We start from the raw sequence: 23,484 nt of genomic DNA on the forward strand, positions 1-23,484 counted from the left end.
CGCACAGACAAACGCTGGCTGGACGCTGTCAACAGTTTATTCTATATACAAACACCATTTGTACACTGCAATTAAATAGAGTGGAATGAGCCCTCTTCTGCATTCCTCACCGCATAACTGGGTTGGGCCACCGGCCGTCTCCTCACCCCGAGCAGGGCGGGACCCCGGCACCCCCCGTGGCCGCCTTCAATGTTGGTGCCTGGGCGCGTCCTGGGCCCAAGCTTCGCCTTCCCGGGGCCCCAGCCTGGCCGTGTGGGATGGCGGTGGAAAGGCACTGCACACAAGGGAGCACCAGCTGAGCCGGCCCCACTCATTTCACCTTGCTCAGAGGCTTGCCCGTTTTGCCCTGGGACAGCTCGCTCCAGACCTTTCACCAATCCCTTGCAGAACCTTCCATGGAGCCCCCGTCCCTTCTCCCACCCTGGCTCATCGGCCGGTCTTAATTCACTGGCTGAGGGGGCCCACCACAGACAGGGACAGGCTGCAGGCAGGCCCCACGCCCTGGGGGAGCGAAGCCCGCCTCCAAGCAAACCTGATGGACTTCGATACCACCTAAGGCAGGCTGGGCAGTCCCAGAGCCATTGGGGACAGCCTCTCTGACCCTGGAGGGCTACAGCCAGGTCACACCCAGCTGGCCTGGATGGCCAGGGACAGAGATGGTCAGCTGCCCAGGGCTCAGGAGCCGACCTCCGAGGGCGTATCCACTGGAGCCGTGGACACAAGGCTGGGCCCACTCACCCCAGCGGTCTGAGGGGCTGTGTCAGACCCTGGGGAGTCGCTTGTGGGGGCACTGTCCTGGGGGGCCCGAGGGAGCGCCCCGCTGGGGCTCAGGGGGCTGGCCGGCCGCCGGTCCAGGAGAGAGGCGCTCAGGCCCGACAAGAAGGAGGCGTCTGTGATGATGGCGGCCGTCTCTGCCATCCAGCCCAGGTCACCACTGGCTGCTGCAGCTACCGAGGCCGCCGCGGCCACCAGGGAGCTGGGTGCCTCAGCCACGGGCCCAGGGCCTCCGCCACCACCCTGCAAGCCAGGGCCCAGGGCAGGGGGCTGGCCGGGAGAGTCAGGCGTGGCGGCCGGGGCGCCTCCGTTGTTGTTCAGGTCGTCCGGCAGGGCCGTGGGGCTGCCAGGGCCCAGAGGGGGCGTCTGCAGCAGCATCTCCTGGACGCGGATCTGCTGCAGAATGGCGGGCAGCTCGTAGTGGTGGAAGAAGTAGATCATGGAATGCTGGGGGGCAGGCACCGGGTCAGACGAGGCCCGAGCCAGAACACAGCCTCCACAGAACCCCCAACAGGCTGGATGGACCCCGGGGTCACCAGTGCCAAGGGCAGCCACCTCACCTGGATGAAAAGCCAGGAAGTGACGAGGGCCAGGCTGCTGTACTGCCCGTTGAAGCGGTAGTGATAGGCGTAGAAGGCGAAGTGGTACAGGTAGAAGAACCTGCGAGGGGGACAGTGAGGCGCTGCCCACCCGGCTGCCCCCACCCCGGACCACACGGACCCCGGTGCCCACCGAAGCCAGTGCCGCTTGCTGGTGTTGGTGTGGCAGCAGATGGCATCATACTGGTCGGCCAGCCACACGATGAGGATGATGTAGAAGGCCGTGGTGGTGTCGTTGAAGAACTCAGACATGATGGCCTCCATTCCTGTGGGGAGATGGGAGACTGCTGGTTGCGGGGGGGACGGGCAGGTGACGGGCCAGGGCAGGGGGCAGGGCGTGGGGGCACGGGGTCCTCACCCACGAGGGCCAGGATGACAGTCAGCAGGGGCGCTGCGGGGAAGGCGATGGCCATGTTCATCTCCAGCATCTGCAGCAGGTCCACTGCGGGCAGAGGGCAGCGGGCGGGCAGACCGGGTGAGGCGCCCGGTTGGGGGGTGGAGGGTGGGGGAGGTGGCCGGCGGGGAAACTCACCAATGAAGACGAAGATCTGGTGGTGGGAGTAGCGCAGCAGCATGGACACGCTCAGGGTCTGCAAGCAGCGCAGCGTGAGGCCTGGGGCAGCCGCCTCGCCCCACGCCCTCCGGCCCCCGCCCCACCCGCGGCACTCACGAAGATGACCATGATGACGAAGGCGGCCAGGTAGGACGTGCGGGCCATCCACATGCTCACGAAGCGGTAGTGCTCTCCGGACACCACGTTCCGCAGGAAGCCTGCGCGGGAGGCAGTGAGCCTGCGCCCCAGACCACCCCGGCCCCGCCCTGCCCCCGCTCACCCGCCTGGGCCCCGCACCCTTGTTCTCCTCGTTTTCCGCCAGGCCCTTCACACTGGACATGAGGATGTCGTCGTAGCCCAGGAACTCAGCCAGCAGCAGGCGGCTGAAGCGGTCCCCGAAGCACTGGTCCCGCATGGGGTCTGTGGGCAGGACCGTGACAGGGGTGTGCACCTGGCCAGGCCCCCACCAGCCCCAGTGCTGCCGGAGGCCCGGGGAAGGCCAGATCTCCATTTCTGGGAGTGGAGGAGCCCCCGCCCCCCCCGACCCGAGCAGTGATGTGCGCGACAGCCCCAGAGGAACGGTCAAGGGATGAAGCCTCGGGCAGCTTCCCGCAGCTGGAGAGCAGGGGCGGCCCCCAGGCCCTAGAAGCAAGTGCTCCTGGGTCACCCCTCCCCCAGAGCCTCACTCTGCAGGTGACACTCACCCAGGGTGACCACCATGACCGGGATGCTGAGCCGCTGCCGCGTGGCCTGCGACAGCCGCAAGAAGCCGTACTCCAGAGAGTACTCCACGATGTACTCGTCCTGCGGCCACGCTGCGGGTGGGACAGGCCTGGTCAGTCTGCGGAACCTCTCTGCCCTGGGAGGGGCGGGGTGACCGCAGCCCACCGGGGGTACTGGCCTTTAGCCCCAGTGAGCAATGAGTACCTTTTGTGGGCGTCTCAGGAAAGGGGAACTCCTGGCTGTCATTTAGGGCCTCGGGGCCACCTGGTGGCTTGAACACCTTGGGCTCGATGTCCAGCTCAAACTGCAGAGAGGGAGGCAGGGGTCAGCAGGCCCATGGTGCCAAAGGGCTGGGCCTGGAGGCCTCTCCCTCACTGATTGGAAGCAGATGCGCCCCTGTCCCATCAAAGCCCCGACCCCCAACACTGAGCTCCCTGAGAGCCTGTCTCTGGGTGAGGGTCTGGGAGGGATGCGGTCCCCTGCTGAAGTCTGCACCAATACCCTACCCACACTGATCCCTGGCCCAGAGGACCCTGGCCTCTGGCTGCCCAAGCACAGCCCTCCCTGAGGGCTGTGGGCCCCACGTGTCCACTGGCATGCCTCTGCCGACGGGGCGCTGCATCACCAGGATGCCCAGGGCCCCCTTAGAGCTCTCAGACCAGAGCCTTCTTCCCGGCTGTATCTACCCTTGGCACCCCCAGAATTGGGCCAATCCCTTTCAAGTGACAGCTGGGAAACAGCCCGGGGTCCCAGTCGGCCCTGAGGCCACGGGAGCGGGAGCAGGAGCAGACAGGGAGGCCTGTGGCCCTACGCTTCCAGCAGCCTGTCCTGCACAGACTGCGTCACCAGTTCCTCTGTGCGTTTACGTGGCGCTGCCAGCCAGCTAGCTCACCTTGATGGAGCTGTTCCCAAACATCTCCATGGTCAGCTCCTCCTCCTCCTCGTCCTCCTCCTCCAGCTCCAGGCCTCCCGGCTCCACAGCCAGCCCAGGGAAGCTGCCGCCGCCATTGCAGAACTGCAGGAAGACGGGCGCGCGGCTCGAGTTGTGCTGCACCTCCACGCGCAGGATGCCGTCTCTCGGCCACTTGTCCCGCACATGCTCCAGGCAGTTGATGGGCGACCGGGAGAAGACGATGTGGATGTAGGCCAGGACGAAGAGCACGAACAGGGCCTGGGGGGCAGGGGGCAGTCAGCAGGGAAGCTGCCTGAGACCCCACAGCCCAGCCTGGAGGACCCCACCCGGCAAATCAGGCTGCAGACAGCGTGGCTGAGCTCCCCGGGGAAGGGAAGGCTCGCCAGCCCCTCCGGGCAGCCTGGGTCCTGTGACTGCCCGAGTGAGCCAGGATGAGGCCCTCCGGGCGCCTGCAGGACCCCCACCCAGGCTGGGCTCAGGCCCACCCAACAGGGGCCCAAGCAGAGCACGTGGTCCCATCACCCAACTGCCCCAGGAGAAAACTCCTGACCTCACCAGCTAAAAACGCCCTCTGCACCTCTCCCGGGCCAGCCTGAGCCGCTGAACACAGCCGACCCTCTTGGCCAGGCCAACGAGCCCATGGCAGGGCTCGCTCTGTCCCCTGAGGTACGGTTTCCCCAGAGTAAGACAGGACAGCCCTAACTGCACACTGGGGGGATCCTGACACAGGGCCACATCTTGGGACGTCTGTGGTCATCGCAACTGGGGGGCTCCCGGCATCGAGTGGGCAGGGCCGGGGAGGCTGCTCCACACCCCACAGCGCCCAGGACGGCCCCACACAAGAGAACGTCCCAGCCCCGATGTCCACAGTGCCAAGGAGAGGCCCTGCTCGACGTCACCCCAACCCCCTGCTCCAGGAGCCCCCGTCTGACCGCTGTGTTTCTCATGGGGTCCCGGTTGGCCAAGTGTCACCCTTCCGGCCTGGACGCCATGTCAAGGGCATCACTCCCGGGGTGAGTTCCCTGTGTGGTACAAATGATCATGGGGGACCAGAGTACGAAGCCGCTCCTTGTCCTCTGTCAACGATGATGCTCAGGGGTGTGGTGAACTCCCCGTGGCCACGCGGCCACCGGCAGGGCCGCCAGCACCTCGTCCTCTCCACGCCCTGCCATGAGCACCATAGGGTGGTGCCAGCGCTGGCTGTGGACCGCCCGGCCTCCTCTCTGGAGCCTGCCCTGCAGACTGGGCACGGGCTGGGTCAGCAGAGCACCCGCTCCTGTCCTGACAGGGTGGGAATCAGAGCGCTGCTGATTTAAGCAGAGACAGACTGCACATCCCACGCCCCTAGGGTTCAGGTCACGGCAGACAGATGCTGAGCTGAGAACAGAGCTGGGACCCTGCCTGGGGAGGAGGGGCCAGGGAGGCAGTGGGGAAGACCAGCTAAGGCCCCCACGTCTGCAGAGCCTCCCACAGGCCAGCCTGCGCCAGGGCCCTGAGACGTGGCCACAGGCCAAGCGTCGCTCGGGACCCCCAGCGCCTCTCCCCAACGTTGTGTCTGGGGACCTGGGAGCTGGTGACAGGAGTCACGACAGTGTGGGACCCACAGCACAGCAGGGTGAGGTCAGAGACCTAGCCCACAGCCCCAGTCGTGCTCTCTGGGCCCAGATGTCCAGCAGGAGCCGTGTCTGGGACATTGTCTGCTCTGGGCCATAAGGACAACGCTGTACAACGTGCCGAGATATCACAAAAAGCGCTGACACACAGGGTGGTCCGATGCCAGGAGCTGCCCGAGCACTTCCCCTGGAGACACACATGCCTGCCATCACCCCCAGTTTGCAGATGAGGAAACCAAGGCACAGAGGCCACGCAGCCAGGAAGGGTGGAGCCAGGAGTTCAACCTGGAACACATACCAGGCAGGGCCAGCTGGGCCCCAAGAGCAGGGGCACTTAAACGGACCGGGGGCTGGTGGCACCATGACCTCGCTGAGTGGCCCCCATGCCCGCACTGTCACCCTGGCGCCCTCTCCAGCATCCCTCACCAGGGTCTGCCCCATCACTGTCCTTATCCGTGACCTGAAACCCCAGGTGGGGCCCATCGCCCTTGACTGAGTGCATGGGTCCCCGGAGGTGGGCCAGGACCCTCTCACCCCCCTTGACAAGGCCTGTCCCGGATCTGGACTTGTTTCCCCACTGTGGAACGAGCTGGCTGCCCAGGCTTCCCTCTCCCTACGACCTATCATCAGACACACAGGGCAGCCCTACCCACGTGGGGAAGGCAGGGTGCACTCAGCAGCCCCGCCCACCTCGCTCTCAGGATTTCAGGAGTCTTGTCCAGGGCCTTTCCTGCCCTCTGCCTGCCAGCTGGCCTGGCCACCTCACAGGCCCTGGGTGCTCCAGCCCCCCAACCTCTGGCACCCTGTGACCCCCATGCTCCAACTCACCAGCCACACGGCTGCGCCGTCCCGCCAGCTCCAGGGCCTCTGCATGCGCCGTTCCTGCTACCCACCTCCTTCCTCGCAGCCTGAGGCTGCCTGATGTGACACAGACCCTGCCCTGCGGACTGCCGTCTCTCCCCCTTCCTCCTGGTCACCCCACTCATCGCTGGGCCCAGAGACTGGCACGAGGCGGTAAAGAGGATGGCAAGGGCGGCTCCCGCCAGCAGTGAGCAGAGAGGAACAGGTACCACAGGAAGAGGCCAGGGAGCGGGGCTGGGAGGGGAACTTGATCTCTGTAGCAAGAGCCCAGAAGCTGGGCGGCCGAGAGGCAAAGGAGCAGAGCTTTCTGGAGCTTGAGGCGGCCTCAGAGATCAGCCAGCCGAGCCCTCCCTTTGCACACGAGGGAAACCAAAGGCGCCAGGGGTCAGGCAGGCTCTCGGGGAATGAAGGGCCTCCTGGCTGCAGCCCCGAGGAAAGAGGAGGTGCACGGGGCCGAGGGCAGCCCGATCACCCGGCCCCACGCACCAGGGACGCGGCCTGGATGTGCAGCCCATCTGCCTGGCCAGCCCAACCCCTGGCCTGCTCCTCGGGCAGGAAGCGGCGGGACAAAGCCAAGGCCTCAGGCCGGGCTCTCAGGGGAAGCTCAGCTCCCCGGGGGGCCCACCTCACACAGGGCACCCCCTCGAGCGACACGGGCTCCTTCTGAGCCTGTCGGGAGGAACAGTGCTTTGTTCCCCAAGCTAATCACGGCCTCACATGGCCTTCTGCCTACGCCCAAGCTGCCCATGGATTCCAGGATTGGGGTAAAGGAAGGCCGACTCAGGAATCCTCCGGAGTCCCACACCCACGCCCCCGCAGGGGACGCCTGCCGCTCCGGAACCGGGGGTTTCGGGCTGGGACCCGCACCCAGGTCTGCGGGACGGCTCGCACCCCTGCCACCCAACGCCAAAGAGCTGCCGGCTCCCGACCAAGCTGGCCCAGCCGGCACCCCACGTGCCTTGCCCGCCAGCTCCAGCACCCTTCCTGCAGACGAGGAATCCGAGCTTCCTCGGACATCAGCACCCCTGGCCCCGCCCCACCTCCCCCCGCCGGGGGACACTCCGGGACGGGACACGACACAAAACAGCCATTTCTCCACTTCCTCAGACCCGTCAGGCAGCCGGGCTCGGCCCCCGGCGAGCTCACTCTCCGAGTGAGACCCCTCCTTGGAGGGATCTGTGCTGGCCCTCCCGGCACCGCTGAAAAGCTGAGAGCTCTGCCACCCGAGCGAGGACAGGGGGCGGGTCCACGGGAGGCCCCTCACAGAGCCACCAGCAGCACCACTGGCTGGACTTTGCCACTAAGCCCCACGGCGTGACCTCAGCTAGGTCACCTTCCCCCCAAAGGTTCAGAGCGGGGAGAATCCGAGTGGGGGCCAGCAGAAGAGCCTGAGGAGAAGAGCCCGAAGAAAAAGGGGGAGAGGGAAGAGGTGCAGGTGGGCGGCCCGGGGGTGTGTCCTGGGAGGGGGCAGTGGTGGTGAGGCCCGGAATCCCTCGAGTTTGGGGTTCGGGGCCAGGCCAGGCTCGGAAAGTGGGGAGGCGGTCATCCCGGGCTGAGGATCCCAGGCGGCAGGGCTGGGGGTCACGGGGCTGGGCTCCGGCCTCCGAAGGTGGGGTACGCTGGGAAGGGCGAGGCGAGGGATGGGGTGCGGCCTGGAGGGGGCTGTGAGTTTCTGGAGTCGGGATCAGGGGCCACTAACCGGGGGAGACTCGGGCCTTCCCGGGTGGAAGTTTCTGGGCAGGGGGGCAAGGGCGGCAGGCCTAAGGAAAGGGTCCCAACGGGTCGGGCCGGGCCTACGCCACCGGATGGGAGGGGCGCGCTGCCCCGGCCGGGGTCAGAAGTCGCAGATCTGGGGGAAAGGGTCCGGCCGCCGGGACCCTTGAGCAAGGTTCGGGACCCCGGTCACCTTGAGCAACACGAAGAACTCGAAGAGACGACGGAAGGCGGGCGGGAAGAGGCGCGAGTAGGTGACAGCCATCTTGAAGAAGAGCGCATGGAAGAGCCGGTCGCGCACGTTGATGAGAGGATTGGGGTTGAGGTTGGGGGTGCGAGGCCCACGCGGGGGGGCTGGGCCGCCGCCGCCGCCGCCGCCGTTGGGCCCGGGCCCCGGGGCCCCAGGCGCCGCGAGCTCCGACATGCCCAGCGTCGCGCCTTAACGGCCCGCGGGTCCCCGAGGGCGCCTCCCCGCCGCCATCGGCCGTCCTCGCCACCGCCTCGTTCCTCACGGCCGCCCGGGCGCCGCCGCCATCTTCCGCCTCCCCGCCGCAGCTGACGCCAGCGAGTAGCCGCGCCGGCAAGAGCGGCCTCCCTGCGCCCGCGGGGAACGCTGGGATGCGGTCGGGCGGCCCCCGGCGGCTCCGCCCTGTGGCCTGGCTCCCGGGAAGGGAGCGCCGAGCGGCGGGGCTGCGTCTGGTCCGGGTGTTTTGCCTATCGCCCCCACAAGCCTCCGCGGCTGCAAGGCGGGCGGTAAAATTAGTCAATCTCTGAGGAATTTAGAGGTGATAAAATAAACTGAAAGGAAATACGACTGCTGGAGATGTTTTTTACTTGGAGCTCTGGAAAATTATGCCGAAGATAAGATTACGCTAGGGTGTTCTAGCTGAAAAGTGATTTAATTTCCGGTCTTTAAATAACCTCGCTAAAAAATAGATTTTCTGTTTGTGGGAGCCGCTTGTGCTCTTTTTCTCCCCCGTAATACCAAGCGAGTCCCTTCGGTGGTCCTTTGGCTTCGTACTGTCTTTTTCTCCCCCTCCCGGCGGTAACGACCGGACAGACTTCTTTCTCTCTCCGCCCTTGGGGCCGGCTGGGGCGTTTATAGAGCTCCTGGCTGCACGCAAAACAGGTTAAGCAAGCTGGTTTTCTTTGCTCTTCCACCTCCCAACTGCGATTCCTCGACCTTTTCGGCACCAGAGACCGGTTTCGTGGAAAACAATTTTTCCACAGAGTGGGGGAAGGTTTGTTCAGGCGGTAATGCGAGCGATGGAGAGCGGCAGATGAAGCTTCGCTCGCTGGTCCGCTGCTCACCTCTTGCTGTGCGGCCCGGTTCCTAACAGGCTGCGGACTGCTACGGGTCCGCGGCCCAGGGGTTGGGGACCCCTGGGTTGGGGACCCCTGCCCTAGCGACTTTAGCTTTTCCTTCTGAGAACCAGGCCGCTCAGGTGGGTCACCCCCGCATCTCTCTCCTGCTCCCTGGCCGCCAGACCCCTGTCCCGGCCATTCGGGGATGACGGAGTGGACAGGCCTCCTCCAGCTAAAGTGGGGTCACGAAAGGTCCGTGCCTGGCCGTGCCTTCCTCTTGGCTGCCACCGGGGGCCTGCCCGCGGTGTCCCAGGGCTGGGGGCCCACGTCTGGACCACATACACGCTCACTCACTCATCTTTGAAACGTCTCGGCGCCTCCTAGCAGCCATGGTAGTAATAGGACCTAACATTCATTGAGTACCTACTGTATGCCAGGTGCTTCCACCCCTTGCTCCAAAGGGGTGGGCTGCGGCAGGAAGTGTGGAAGGGCAGGAGGAGCCGGAGATGAGGGGCCTGGGAGAGGATGCCTGACCCTGGGGAAGGACACGTTCCCAGGGCCTGCACTGGGTGTTGGGGACACAGCGGTGGCCACTACAGTCCCGGTTCCTGCCCTCGCAGAGCTCAGGGACCAACAGGAGACAGGCAGACCGCCAAGTGGATGTCTGGTCTGGTTCCCGATGGTGAGCATCCCACTGAAGGGCACAGTCAGGGCCTCTGAGAAAGACCAGGGCATGGGGGGGGGCGGTGGTTCCTGGCGGGGGGTTCCTATTCTGAATTGCACTGGGTGGTCAGGGAGGGAGGAGACTTTTCAGCTATGACCTGGAGCCTGAGAGAACCTTCCAGACCTACCTGCCGGGTTTCATAACCCTGGGAGCCCCACTCCCTGGAGGTGGATGGGTCTACCACAACCAGGAGGCTAAAGTCATTCTCTTCCTGTTTCATCGGGAGTGCTCTGCACAGGGCCTGGCATACAGTAGGCACTCAATCGATGCAAATTCTTTTTTTTTTAATGAATTTATTGATTTTATTTATTTATTTTTGGCTGCGTTGGGTCTTCGTTCCTGTGCGCAGGCTTTCTCTAGTTGTGGCGAGCGGGGGCTACTCTCCCTTGCATGGGCTTCTCATTGCCGTGGCTTCTCTTGTTGCGGAGCATAGGCTCTAGGCGTGAAGGCTTCAGTAGTTGTGGCACACAGGTTCACTAGCTGTGGCACACCGGGCTTGGTTGCTCCGCGGCATGTGGGATCTTCCTGGACCAGGGCTCGAACCCGTGCTTCCTACATTGGCAGGCGGATTCTTAACCACTGCACCACTAGGGAAACCCGTAAATTTTACTTTTATTGGTGTAATTTGTGTTGAAATAGGCCCGTGTGGCAAGCAGCTGCTGTGTTGGGCAGCGCCGTCTAGCGCTCACTCCCACATAGGGAAACATGCGGTCCTGGAGAGCAAGTGAAAGTCATGGTCACAGAAAAGGAGTACAGCGGGAGGTGGGGGTGGAGAGAGTTCCAAATCTAAGCCAAAGACGCAGGGAAGGACCAGACCCCAGGCCCGCCCTTCTGGGGACAGTCGGGAATTTAGAAGATGGGCTGGATTTTGGAGGATGCTGTGGTCATCATGTGGTACCTGTCTGGGATGTGTGGGTGGCATTGGGACCTAGAGCCTGGGCTGGGGCTCACTGAGAAGGTGCTGGAAGGTGGACAGTGAACAGGCCAGGTCGAAAGAGTGTCAGGCAGAGGGCGCACCCAGGGCAAAGGCCCTGAGGCAGGCCTGGCGCTGATCGTTAAAGGCAGAGCGAGGGGAAGACCCCGTGTCTGGAGCAGAGTGAACAAGCGAGAGCGTGGGGCCTGGAGGACACCTTTGTTGAGGGGGCAGTGGGCAGCCATGGAGGATTGGGAGCAAGGGAGGTTCCTGACCTAACAGGCTTGAGATTTTATTGTTACTTTTTTTAAAATTTTGGCTGCGCCGGCTCTTAGTTGTGGCATGCGGAATCTTTAGTTGAGGCATGCGAACTCTTAGTTGCAGCGTGCATGCGGGCTCCAGTTCCCCGACCAGGGATGGAACCCGGGCCCCCTGCATTGCACGAAGTCTTACCCACTGGACCACCAGGGAAGTCCCTGTTGTTACTGTTATTTTGTTGTCGCTGCATCGCTGGGGCCATAGGACTCTCCGGGGTTCTCACTCAGAGCCCTGACACTGCAGGGAAGGGACCCAAGACCCTCACCACACCTGCAGCCCCTGTGCCCAGCCACCCAGACCGCTAGGCCCCACCCCCATAGCCCAGCACCGGAGGCTGAGGCTCTGGGGTTTCCTGCAACACCAGGTCCTCCAGTCCCTGGCCCGCGTCCCTTTGGCATCACGGAGATCCTGCCCCAGAATACCTGGATCCGCCCCCGGTGAGCCTGCATCATTCCACACCTCCCCTACCCCCACCGCAGTCTCCCCGGGATCAGTCCAGGACAAAGAGGTGAGTGCAGGGGCGCGGGGGGGGGGGCGGCGGGGGCGGGGGGGGCGCTGGTCAAGGACGGAGGACAGCTGCAGAGGCCCCAGACCTCCCTGCCACGTTCTGAGGCTGAGCCAAAATTCCTAAGATTTTGACACGTATTGACTCAACATGCCCTTACCTCAGCTGACTGGGGATTGGAACCCAGGCCCAGGTGGGGGCCGCTGAGGTCGTAGGATTATACAGAACCACATAATTCTGTAAGTTTTAGGTCCTGGGGGAGTTTCTCAAATTATAATATTCCAAGCTTTTGGAACCCCAGGATTTCAAAATCTGGGATGTCTGATCTGAATTTCTTGAGTTCCAGGAGGCTGAGAATCTAGACCATGGGTCAATAAGCTTTTTTCTTTCTTTCTTTCTCTCTTTTTTTTCTTTTTTAAGCTTTTTTCTGTAAAAGACCAAAAAGTTAATATTTTCAGCTTTGCAGCCCAGAGACTACTCAGCCACAAGCAGTCTGTACACAAACAGCTGGGCGCCAATAAAACTCTGTCCAAACATGGAAATTTGGATATTATATAATTTCCAAGTGTCATGGAATAGTATTCTTCTTTTGATTCTTTAAAACCTCTTAAAAATGTAAAAACCATTCTTAGCTCGGGGGCTATACCGGAAAAAAAAAAAAATAGCATCTGAATTTGGCCCACGGTCCAGAACAGCGTTGGGCAGTAGAAAAATCAGACAAACCATACACAGAATTTTAAATGTTGGCTCATGTTAAAGAACTAAAAGAGAATAGTTTCGGTCATATATTTCACTTCACTTGATATCTGGGAAATATGATCATTGCAACAGGTAATCGATATGAAAAATGATGTACGAGGTATTTCACACCTGTTTCTGTCCTGAGTCTGAAATCTGGCCTGTTTCCCGACACTGACGTTTCCTCGGAGACACTCATATGTAGCCCGACTGCGTAAAACTGACGCTGAAAAGGAAAATGCATGCACACCCAAGTGGTTTCACATATACTCAGACATTTTCCAAAAACTGGATCCAGTGTTGGTTTGTACTTTTAAATTGGAATCAATTAAAATCAAGGAAAGTGAAGCCTTCCCTTCCTTGGCCCTGTCAGCCACACCTGCAGGACTCAGGAGCCGCGCAGCCAGCGGGATGGGGCCCAGGAGGGCATTCTCGGTGCCATCTCAGTCCCATTGGTCAGCACTGGTCTAAATGCCGAGATTCGCGTCACCCAGCACTTATGTGGTGCCTACAATGTCCCAGGCATTTTTCTGGGCACCTGGTGAATGTCAATGCCTGGGAGGTAAGCCCATTTCTCAGGCGGGAGACTGAGGCCTGGAGGCATTGGGGGGCTTGTCCATTTCACCAGAGGGAAGGCAGGCAGGTGGTTCTAAAGTTTGGAATCATCCAGGCTCAGTCTTCTGTGGTTTAGCTCCTGTCAAGCCCTGCAGAGGCCCCACAGCTGCCTGGCGCCCCAGACATGGCCGGCCACTGCACTGGAGTATGCCTGCTTCGGTGGGTATCAGCGGGCGTCACGTGCAACTTCCCTGTCCAGAGGCCCCCAGCTCTGGATGGTGTCCCTAGAGAGTCACTGGTGGCCCCCCTGGACAAGCACCAGGGGTCGGGGCATGACAGGAGGACCATGGGCATGTTGCCGGCAGCCACTGACCACCCCAGGCTGGAGTAGGTGCTCAGGGGACTGGCTCGAGCCTCTTTCCCCACAGTACCCTGGGTCCTGCCCACCCCTGTGCCCCAGCGGGACCTGCAAGGGGTCCACCCGAACCGCCCTCTGCCCCCACAACTCCCCACCTAGACACTGACGAACCACCCTGTTCCCACACTCCACTGCACTGTCTCATTGTTGACCACTGGTTCCCATTTTCACACATGAGGAAACACACCCAGCAGGGAAGGGACTCACCCAAGACCACCCAGCTAGGACTTGAACCCTGAAGAAAGCCTTCAGATAGATGGAATGGGAGACGTACAGTCAGGGAAAGTCAGTAGATATCCGGGGAGTGGGGTGCCAGGGAGGAGTGCTTCCAGGGAAGGGCAGGGTGAGTCATCTCTAAGCCTTCACAGAGCCCAACCAGCCACTTGTCAAATGTGTCAAACTCCTACTTATGCTTCAAAACCCCACATCACACATCCCCTCTTACATGCCTCTTTCCTTCACCCCTCCAGTGGAGCACCCACTCCCTCCCCAGTTTCCTCCACCGCAGGTCCCTCCTTCTGTCCTGTACCTGCTTGCATGGAGCAGGGGTGCCTATGCCTGGGTTTGTCTTCCCAGGGATGGACAGGGCCAGAGCCAAGGTCTCCTGGGAGCCAGTATCGCCTAGCAAGGGGCTGGCCCAGAGGCCCCGTCAGGGAGCTTTCGATGAATGAATGAATAGGTGTGTGAATGAATGAGTGATTTACTGAAGAAATGAATTTATTTATTCTATTATTAATTTATTGATTTATCTGTACAAGCAGGCAGCTCCTATTGAGTGCCAAGTGTGTGCCTGGCCTGGTTCCCTTGGCAGCCTCAGCCCTACCCCCAAGGCATCTCCTGACTTCAACTCTCTGTTGTTTCAACCCCTCCCCATTCCCCACCATCCCTCAGCCCAGAATTGAAGGCCCCTTCGCATCCCCTACTTCCCCAACCTATCAGATTGATCTCTACACGCTTTCAACCACTGACGGTCCCTCCAGGTCTTTGCATGTTCTGCCAGGAACACTAATCCCTTTTGGACTGGCAAACTCCTACTCATCCACCAAAGCCCCAGCACCAATGGTCCCTCCTCTGAAGAGCCTGCCCTAGTTCCCTTGCTAACCACCCAGCTAGGAGAGTTCCCAGAAGGGGGCCTAGACTGGGAGGCGCCTCTAAGTGGCAGAGAGGGGGTTCCTCATTAGTGTCCCAAGGGAATTAGGGTCCCATCCAACCATTCCCCCCTGCCATCATCGTGCAAAAGGGTAAACTGAGACCCAGAAAGGGTGAGAGAGCCGCCTGGGGGCTCCCATCAGGGAGAGGGCAGGGGTGCCGGGTCTCGACGGTGCGGGGCCCCGGTCCCTCCTTGCCTCAGTCTCCCGTGGGTTCAGAGGGGGCGGAGCCCTCCGAGCGGCTGGTGACGGGGTGCTGCGCCGAGGCGGGGGTCCGGCGGTTGAGGGGCTCAGGAAGCCCGCAGCCGCAGGAATCCGGCGCCGAGCGGCCTTATAAGGACATGTGCGCCGGGCGCCAATCAGCGGCGGGGGCGGGGCGCCGGGTCCGCGTCCCCCGCCGGCTCGCTTGCCAGCCCGGCCGTCCGTCCGTCCCGTCCCGTCCCTTCCCGTCCCTTCCCGCGGCGCCGCGCCCGCCAGCCATGAGCTCCACGCAGTTCAACAAGGGGCCCTCGTACGGGCTCTCGGCCGAGGTCAAGAACCGGGTGAGTGAGGGGCGCACCCCCGCCCCGCCAGCCCAGCCCGTCGCACCCTCCGCTGCTGCAGGGCGGGCGCCCCGCCGGACCCCCAGCATCGGGGGCGGCCCTCCTCCTCCCTAACCTCTGGGGGGTGCCCCCGACGCTCCCCCAACTCGGCGGAAGCAGTGAGGTCTGTGCTCTGGCAGCCCCCAACATCGGGGAAAGGTTGGGTCTAACCCCTTCCGCAGCCCGGCTCCTCCAGCCCTCCCCCGCCTGAAGCCCCCCGTCCACCGCTCTCAACCCCCCAGCCCTGGGCCCCTCCAAAGCTTCAAGGCCTGAGAAGGCCCGAGGGAACCCCAGCGGCCCCCTTCTCATCCCCCTCCCCCACTTCTGCTTTTGGGGCCCCTTAAGCTTAGGGGAGGGGAGGGGAAAGGGGCGGGCCGCGTGTTTGTGAGAAGCCCGTTGCCCCCCCCAGGAATTTCCCGACCTCTTACACCTGGGAGGCGGGGCACCCAGGGGGAAGGTGGAGTTGAGGGGGCCCGCCTCCCACCCCGCCCCCCCTGCTGTTCCCTTCCACATTCTCTTTGTCCCCGTCTGACAAACTTTAAAGGGATAGAAAAGGCGTCCGCAGGACCCGTGGAGTCCCCTGAATGTGACCTTAAGATGTGGGTTTTGTAACTTGCGAACGCGGGCTGGGACCTGGGGACACACTTTTAAAGGAAGCACTTGTGGTTCTGGCTCAGAGAGAGGGGCAGGCACTTCTGCAAGGCCACGCAGCAGGGTCAGCGCACCTAGGCAGAGAGGAGCAGAGCATGATCCCAGCCCTGAGGGAGGTCCTAAGCCTCACCCGCAAGGGTCATCCAGCTGGAAGGGGAGTTTGTCATCCCTGTCCCCCGACACGCACACACCGCCACCTGGGAGTGTGGTCCCACAGCGGCAGCCGCCCCGCCGGGAGCCTGCCTGGGCACGCCGGGGACACAGCCCTGCCAGACCCCAGGCCCCTGCCTGGTCGGCACTCCAGGGCCTGCAGACACGAGGGAGAGTTTCCGCATCACCTCTGTGAGCCCCAGGGAGCCTCCTTCCAGCCCGTTTGGGAAGTTGAGGGACCGAGCATGGTCACTGGGCAAGCTCCTCATGATTCCCCCTTAAACACACAATTCCCCACTCCAGCAATAATGCCACGGTGAGGAGTGGGGTGTTTACAGGCCCCACCCAGCGCCAAGATGGTCTAAGACCCCTGGTTTGCACACGGGGTTCAGAGACATCGCTCAGCCTGCCCAGAACCACACAGCTGGCCAGAGACAGAGTCAGTCAGGACTCACACCCAGACCTGCCACAGCCACTGCCCCATGGCCACCGGTCCTCCTGGCAGTCCAGGCATCTCCCCTGAGGCAGCAGGAAGTGGGTGAGAGTACAGCACCCCAGCGGGGTGGGGGCTGCTTCCTGCGATGGAGTGTGTGGAGCCAGGTTGACATCTGCCCTGTCGGGGATGAGGTCAGAAGGCTTCTTGTGACCAGCCCTCAGTTTGCAGGTCTGGAGAATGGGCGGGCCACCCCCGAATTGGAAACCAGGTTCCTGTGGCTTCTCAGCCACGCCCCATCCACTTTACCAGCTGCTTGAGAGGAGGAGGGGGACCCGGGGCCCTCTCTGCCCAGCCCCCCAGGCCTCAGTCCCCCACCCCCCTGTGGCCCAGAGGCAGGCTGAGGTCCAGTGTATCCCTCTGAGATCCCCGGCCGGCTGGGGGGCCTGGACCACTGGGAACAGCTGGTCCCGATTTAGCAGGGAGGCAGCGGCTGCATTCCTGGCAGTTTGCGGTGGGGAGGAATGTGCTGAAGGCTGGCTGGGCAGCGGGGAGGAAGGCAGCCGCTGCGGGCGGGGCTGGGCCAGGCGCCTCTGCTGGGACGCTGGCCCCCTGGCCCCTGCAAGCCGTCGGGGACGGGGCCCAGCTGGGCAGGCGGGCCAGGCGTCCAGACCAGCCTGCCTGCTTCAAGCTCGGCTCCCGTAATGACACCCTCTGCTTCCTCCAGCCCTGCTGCTCCCTGGCCCGCGGGAACCAGAGACCCGCCCAAACCTGAGACCGGGCACAGGGGGTTAGCAGGCCAACCTCCCGCCTTTGTGTCCCCTGTGCTCTGGGCGGCTCAACCCTGGTCCTGCGTCTGGGGCTTTATATGCAGGAAGCAGGAAGCGGCGCCCAAGTTTGGAAAGCCTTATGAAAACAATTCAAACATAAATGGGGAAACGGAGGCACAGGGTGAAAACTTTCCATGGTCATCGGGGAGCTGGGGGCAGAGCTGGGAGGAGGACTTGGGGTTGCAAAGGTAGCTCTGGGTCCCTTTGCCCTCCGGGTGTGTGGAGGAGAGGAAGAGAGAGGGGCAGGGATGGCGTGAGTAAAGGTGGGCAGGGGTCTGGGGTAGAAGCCCACTCAGCTGGGCAGCCAGGTCCTCAGCTTCTTACCACCCCTCCCTGGGGCTGCCCGCACACCACACCGTCCTGGGTCTCCCTGGGTGCTGTGAGATGCTGTCGTGGGGAGCGGGGAGCGTTGTGTCTGTGGCCAGCAATGAGCGCTGATGCAGGACCATGAGCATCTTTATCCAGAGACAGCCTGAGCTGGACGGCGCGGCTTGCAGTGAGGATGGAATGGCTTGTAGTGAGGATGGAACGTAAGCTAGGAGATAGATCATATGGCAGAAGGTGGAGAAAAGCTAGAAAGAAAATAAAGCAGGGCTGGGGGGCGGGGGATGAGGAGGGCTGTCATAGCCAGGTGGTCAGGGAGGTCCTCTCCAAGCTACAGCTGGAGTGAAGGGAGGGACCCAGCTGTGCAAACATCTGAGTCCAAAGTGACAGCATGTGCAAAGGTCCTGAGGCAGTAACTGGTCCTGTGGCCAGTTCAAGGGGCAGAGAAAGGTTTGGTGGTTCCTTAGTAAGTTAAGCTTAGGATTATCTTGTGACCCAGCAATTCTACTCCCTGGTATATACCCAAAAGAACTGAAAACAAGTGTTCAAATAAAACTTGTAAATGGATGTCTATAGCAGCTTGATTCACAAGAGCCAAAAGGTGGAAACAGCCCAAATACCCATCAGCAGGTTAATGGTTAAACACGTGTCCCTCCACACATGGTAACATCACTCAGCCATGAAAATGGGTGAAGCCCTGACACTCGCTACAGCGTGGATGGACCCTGAGACCATGATGCTCAGTGAGAGAAGCCAGACACAGAAGGACACACAGGGTGTGATTCCATTTATGTGAAACATCCATAACAGGCCAATACACAGATACAGAGAGTGAGTTCATGGTTGTCAGGGGCTGAGGGCAGGGAGGAGTGGGAGGTGGCAGCTTATAGGGACGGGCTTCCTTTTGAGATGACGGAATATTCTGGAACCAGACAGAGGTGATGGTTGCACAACCTGGTGAATGTACTAAATGCCACTGATTTATGAGCTTTAAAATGAGCTTTAAAATGGTACCTGTTGTGTGTTTCTCAACACAATTTAAAAACAACAGAGAAAGGCCAGTGTCTCTAGTGCTGGGAGACCAGGGAGGTGGCAGACGTGGGGGCAGATCCTTCCGGGGCCGTGTTGGCTGCCCTGTGGGGTTTGACACCAGTGAAAGTAGATTAGCCCCGACGATTGTCAGTGAGAGATTTGGGGTGGTTTATCTGTGCTGATGGGAAAGGGTCTGCTTGGGTGGTGTGGGGACCTCCAGGCCCCTCGGTCTTTTCTTCCTCTGGAGCCCTGGGCCCTGCCCCATTAGGAGCTTCACTGGGCTCCTGCTGGGTATGTGCTCACGCCAACACTGTGCCCTCTGCCCTCTGCCCCTCCAGCTGCTATCCAAATATGACCCTCAGAAGGAGGCAGAGCTCCGAAGCTGGATCGAGGGACTCACTGGCCTCTCCATCGGCCCCGACTTCCAGAAGGGTCTGAAGGATGGGATCATCTTGTGCACGTGAGTGCGTGTATCCGCATATGCTCATCACCCTGACTGTTCTGCACAATGAGGTCACGCTGCATGTGCTGTGTGACGTCTGCTTGCTTTTCCTGATGGGTCTCTGGTCTTTCTTGCTCTTCTTCCTTTTTCTTGTGTTACTGCTTTGTCTAGGATCTCTAACGGGGAGCATCCTCTCGGGAGAGCCTATACCATTTCTGGAAGACCTTCTTTGCTGCGCCCTATTCAGCCGTGGTTCAAACATTCCATGGTTTGCACCTTAAAAAATGTTAATGGAAATTTCCAGATTCACTCCCCAGATTCAGTGGTTCTGGATTATACTCCCAGCGCTGGCTATTGTCATTCTTTGGCATCTTTGCATCTTTGGTGGGTGAAGACTGGATTGTAAGAGGGGAAACTGAGGCCCGGAGAGAGGCAGTGAGGTTGGCCAGGAAGGCATGAATTAGTCTCTTGGGTCTCTGAAGTTCTCCTACACTAATGGAGGTTCCCTTTTCCCCACCATCCCATATGTCCCCCCCAGACTCATGAATAAGCTGCAGCCAGGCTCAGTCCCTAAGATCAACCGCTCCATGCAGAACTGGCACCAGGTGAGGCACGGGGGGGTGGAATGAGGATGGTGCTGGGGGACCCCATCTGACGGGTGGGTAGACCGAGGCCCCTCACTATCCTTTTCCTGCTTCCTCCCAGCTAGAAAACCTCTCCAACTTCATCAAGGCCATGGTCAGCTACGGCATGAACCCTGTGGACCTGTTCGAGGCCAACGACCTGTTTGAGAGTGGGAACCTGACACAGGTGCAGGTGTCTCTTCTCGCCCTGGCCGGGAAGGTGAGGCCCAGAGAGGGGCAGCAGTCTGCCCAAAGTAACACAGCGAGCCAGGCAGGGATTTTCAGATGCTGTTCATTCATTCCTTCACAAAGATTTCTGAGCACCCACGAGGCGCCGGGCACTTTGGATCCAAGGGTGACCAAGGCAGACACAGTCAACCCCTTTATGGGCAGACAACGAACAAATCTCCATTTTTTTATTTACAAAAAATTTTATGTTAGAGCATTTTTAGGTTCACAACAAAACAGAGTGGAAGGTACAGAGACTTCCCGTCTACCCCCTGCCCCAACTCATGCACACACCCCCCCCACTTTACATAATCAGTGAACCGCCGTGGACATCTCGTTAACACCCAGAGTTCCCATTAGGGTTTGCTCTTCAAATCATTGTTTTACAAATTATAAATCGTGAGAAGTGCCTTGAAGGAGAAGAAAGCATAAGGCCGATGTCTAGGGTCTAAAACAGAGAGCAAGGCGGGCTGGAATAATGTTTCAGGAGGAGGAGGTTTTCACGTCAGGGAATTGTGTTCTGAACGGTGCTTTCAGAAGCCCCCTGCGGCTGCCACGTGGGTAGTGAGGTGGGGAGACCAGGGAGGAGTCGGGGACAGGCGTCCGGGGGGAGATGATGGCCGTGGCCTGGCCGAGTGGCTGGGGCTGGGTAGAAGGAGGTGATGGAAGGTGAGAGAGATAGGAGGTGATGACGCCCCCTAAAATTCTTGGCCTGTGCAGCCGTAAGGCTGGGGCTGCCATTGCCTAGGGAGGGAAGGCTGGGGGCCACAGGGCTGCTGAGCCTGAGGTGTTGGGCGGCTGGTGCGGGGGGGCAGGTTGCAGCCAGATACCTGGGCCTCCCCTGGGCTCACACACCCCGGGCCTGGCTGCGGGGACCCGGCTGCCCCTCTCTGATACTCCCACCCCCTCTCTCCCCCCAGGCCAAGACAAAGGGGCTGCAGAGTGGTGTGGACATCGGCGTCAAATACTCGGAGAAGCAGGAGCGGAACTTTGATGATGCCACCATGAAGGCGGGCCAGTGTGTCATCGGGCTCCAGGTGGGTGCGCGGCTGCTCCAGCCCCAGGGTCCCTGGGTGCTGGGCTTGTGATGCGACCCAGGCCCTGTCCAGCCTGGTGGCCCCTCAAGTTCGGGGCAGGGTCTGGAGGCCTGGTGGGGGCAGCCTGACCTCTCCCACCTGTGTCCCTGCAGATGGGCACCAACAAATGTGCCAGCCAGTCAGGCATGACGGCTTATGGCACCAGAAGGCATCTGTACGACCCCAAGAACCATATCCTGCCCCCCATGGACCACTCGACCATCAGCCTCCAGATGGGCACAAACAAGTGCGCCAGCCAGGTGGGCCTCCCCAGTCCCCCCGGGCCCCCACCCACCTTACCAAACCCTGAGGGCCCATCCCTGTCGCTGAGAGCATCTCCCGCTGAAAAGCCCACTCTGGGTTTCCCTCCTACCCCTCTGGCCGTGCCTGCTCTGACACTGCCTCAGCCTGCTGTGTGTCCCAGGGGAAGTTACTAACCAGCTCTGTGCCTCAGTTTCCCTCAAAGTTTTGCCCAGAGGTCCATCAGAAACTCTGATACTTTTAGACCCTGCAGTTGTCACTTTTCCTGCTATGTTGGTGTATCAGTGTGATGCTTTTGGAGCATTCAGGTCCTGGCAGGCCTGAGCCCCAGCCTGGGGAGCTTCCTGGCTGGTAGGGAGAGCTGGACCCAAACACCAGATCAACTCAGCACAGAGTCAGAAAAGAGAGGGTTCTGAGCAGGGCTTGGAAGGATCCGTAGGAGTTTGCACTGTGAGTGCAAAGACAGGGAGGTGGGAAAAGGTGTGGGAATTTAGGGGAAGTTCTCTGGGGCCTCTGTTTCCCCTTTTCTTCCTTCCCTGATGCCTCTTCTCTCTCTCCAGGTGGGCATGACGGCTCCAGGGACCCGGCGGCACATCTACGACACCAAGCTGGGGACAGACAAATGTGACAACTCTTCTATGTCCCTGCAGATGGGTTACACGCAGGGCGCCAATCAGAGCGGCCAGGTCTTTGGCCTGGGCCGGCAGATATACGACCCCAAGTACTGCCCGCAAGGCCCAGCGGCCGATGGGGCTCCAGCGGCTGCCGGAGATGTCCCAGACCCGGGGGAGGCCCCAGGGTACCCCCCCTACTACCAGGAGGAGGCAGGCTACTGAGGCGCCCATGCGGGCTGTCTCTCATTATTGCCCCATCCGGGTTTTCGGGTTTTTCTGTGTTTTTGTCTTGTTTTTCTTACATGCCTGAGTGCTGCCAGCTGAAGGTCTGGGGAGAAGGGGTGAAGGCCATATCCAGATGCATGTGGGGTGGGGGTCCCTGCCAGGGCACCTCCAGGCATGTTTCCCAACAGGCTTTGGGCCAAGCTGCAGGGGAGAAAGACGAAACCCGGGCAGGGAGGGGGACCGATCCCAAGTGGTTTCCGGTTGCTTCTTCCCTTCTTCTCTTTTCTCTGCCGATCACTTTGTGGTTTCTGTACCCACAGAAGTTTCAGGCCGTTTTAGTGAAATGAAAATACTTTTTTTTTCAGGGGAATGGTAGGGGGATGGTGGAGGTGGCTACTGGGAGAAGGTCAGGCCATAGTCCCAAAATATTTTAGGCCATGTGAGGTACTGGATTTCCCTAGGACCCTCAGACCACCAACCCTGGCCCCTCCCAGGGGCCCAGTGGGGACACTGAGGCCCAGGCAGGATAGTGCAGTTCTGAGTGGTTGAGAAAAGCCAGAAGCCCCCATACTTGTCCCCACACCCCACCAAATACTGCACAGGGACCCCCAACCGGACGCCCTCCCGGGGACCAGCCCCTGCCCAGGAGCCCTGGGACCAAGAAATAATGTGAAATACCGACTGTGGACCAAAGGAAATAAAACCTCTTTTTCGGAAATGAAGGTGCTGGAGTTGGTGCCCAAGACAGCCTGGGGGACGGTGCCTGTCTTGGATCCTTTCTGGGGCCCTGATCCAGCCCTGGGGGGGACCTGGGGGTGGGGCAAAGGGCAAACCTCTAAGTGGGTCCTCAGGACGGCTTCATCCAGCCTCCAGGCCTTTGTGCATTTACTTGTCCCGGAGTTCCCTCCTGGCAAACTCGTACTCATCCTTAAAGCCCCAGCGACGACAACAACAACAAACTCCTTTCATGGAGCCCTTCCCACCCTTCTCACCTTCCCTAGCACCTTCAGGGCTGTGGATCCACACAGTTGTTTCGTCAGGATCTTGTGAAATATACCCAATTTTCTGGAGGGGGAAACATCTGGAGGTTTCTTCCAAATCGGGGTCACCATCGTGACCCAAGATTCTAATCTTAGAATGTTGAGGGCCCCCTCCCGCTTCTGCCATCGCCTGGCCCACTGTAAGGACCGAGGAATGTTTGTGGAATGAATGAATGAACAAATGATGACTCTAGTCGAACCCCCGTTTTATGGATGGGCAAATGGAGTCCCAGAGTATTAGGGCGAGTTTGGCTAGGACTGGGGTCCCCCCAGGGAGAGTTGGGAGAAAGGGACCTCCTGAGACCAGGAGCTGCGGTACTGCAGGCAGCTATGCAACATGGGAAGACAGCCTGGCCGGTGTGTTCGGAGGCCAACCCGCGTGGGGTGTGCCGGACGCCCCTCCTCCTTGCGATGCTGCAGCAAGAGGCGAGCGATCCCTTTAAGAAACCCGGCTCGGCGCGGCCCAGCTGTGACCCCGCCTCCCCCGTCGGCGCGCGCGGCTCCGGCTGGCCCGGCCTCTGAGTGGCGGGTATGGAAGCCAATGGGAGTGGACGGAGCGGGGCGGGGCCTGGCCGGGGCGCCGGCGCCGGACGCCAGGTAC

At 60.9% G+C, this 23,484-nt stretch overlaps 2 protein-coding genes across 6 annotated transcripts; one reads left to right on the forward strand and one right to left on the reverse strand.

Annotated features, from left to right (window-relative positions):
• Positions 1 to 21: 21 nt before the first annotated feature.
• Positions 22 to 8,430, reverse strand: TMEM259 (transmembrane protein 259). 4 transcript variants are annotated; one of them, XM_082453144.1, is made up of 11 exons: positions 7,943 to 8,425; positions 3,542 to 3,820; positions 2,854 to 2,953; positions 2,631 to 2,741; positions 2,224 to 2,346; positions 2,044 to 2,144; positions 1,906 to 1,963; positions 1,732 to 1,812; positions 1,507 to 1,639; positions 1,335 to 1,434; positions 22 to 1,221 (listed from the first exon to the last, which is right to left on the reverse strand). In XM_082453144.1, the coding sequence occupies exons 1-11, from the start codon at positions 8,171 to 8,173 to the stop codon at positions 676 to 678; spliced, it is 1,863 nt and encodes a 620-aa protein (XP_082309270.1). In that variant the 5' UTR covers positions 8,174 to 8,425; the 3' UTR covers positions 22 to 675. The 4 variants fall into 4 exon arrangements, with proteins under 4 accessions (XP_082309270.1, XP_082309269.1, XP_082309268.1 ...); XM_082453143.1 differs by having other exon boundaries at positions 1,732 to 1,815; positions 7,943 to 8,421; XM_082453142.1 differs by having other exon boundaries at positions 1,732 to 1,963; positions 7,943 to 8,430.
• Positions 8,431 to 8,689: 259 nt separating this feature from the next.
• CNN2 (calponin 2) lies at positions 8,690 to 22,561 on the forward strand. 2 transcript variants are annotated; one of them, XM_082453177.1, is made up of 9 exons: positions 8,690 to 8,878; positions 9,675 to 9,736; positions 11,374 to 11,517; positions 18,713 to 18,834; positions 19,355 to 19,421; positions 19,522 to 19,659; positions 20,588 to 20,704; positions 20,857 to 21,003; positions 21,565 to 22,561. In XM_082453177.1, the coding sequence occupies exons 2-9, from the start codon at positions 9,734 to 9,736 to the stop codon at positions 21,838 to 21,840; spliced, it is 1,014 nt and encodes a 337-aa protein (XP_082309303.1). In that variant the 5' UTR covers positions 8,690 to 8,878; positions 9,675 to 9,733; the 3' UTR covers positions 21,841 to 22,561. The 2 variants fall into 2 exon arrangements, with proteins under 2 accessions (XP_082309303.1, XP_082309302.1); XM_082453176.1 differs by lacking the exons at positions 8,690 to 8,878; positions 9,675 to 9,736; positions 11,374 to 11,517 and adding an exon at positions 14,752 to 14,915.
• Positions 22,562 to 23,484: the final 923 nt, after the last annotated feature.

The sequence above is a fragment of the Balaenoptera physalus genome, assembly GCF_965194825.1.
Source record: "Balaenoptera physalus genome assembly, chromosome: 3".
Lineage (NCBI taxonomy): Eukaryota > Metazoa > Chordata > Mammalia > Artiodactyla > Balaenopteridae > Balaenoptera > Balaenoptera physalus.

Bases quoted from the DNA above. Each gene is read 5' to 3' on its own strand.
- TMEM259 (XM_082453142.1), bottom strand. From the start codon at position 8,173: ATGTCGGAGCTCGCGGCGCCTGGGGCCCCGGGGCCCGGGCCCAACGGC. The intron at 1,435-1,506 runs GTGGGCACCGGG...TCCCCCTCGCAG, and splicing joins AGCAAGCGGCACTGGCTTCG to GTTCTTCTACCTGTACCACT. The intron at 1,222-1,334 runs GTGAGGTGGCTG...CCTGCCCCCCAG, and splicing joins CTTCCTGGCTTTTCATCCAG to CATTCCATGATCTACTTCTT.
- CNN2 (XM_082453177.1), top strand. The intron at 18,835-19,354 runs GTGAGTGCGTGT...TGTCCCCCCCAG, and splicing joins GATGGGATCATCTTGTGCAC to ACTCATGAATAAGCTGCAGC. The intron at 20,705-20,856 runs GTGGGTGCGCGG...GTGTCCCTGCAG, and splicing joins AGTGTGTCATCGGGCTCCAG to ATGGGCACCAACAAATGTGC.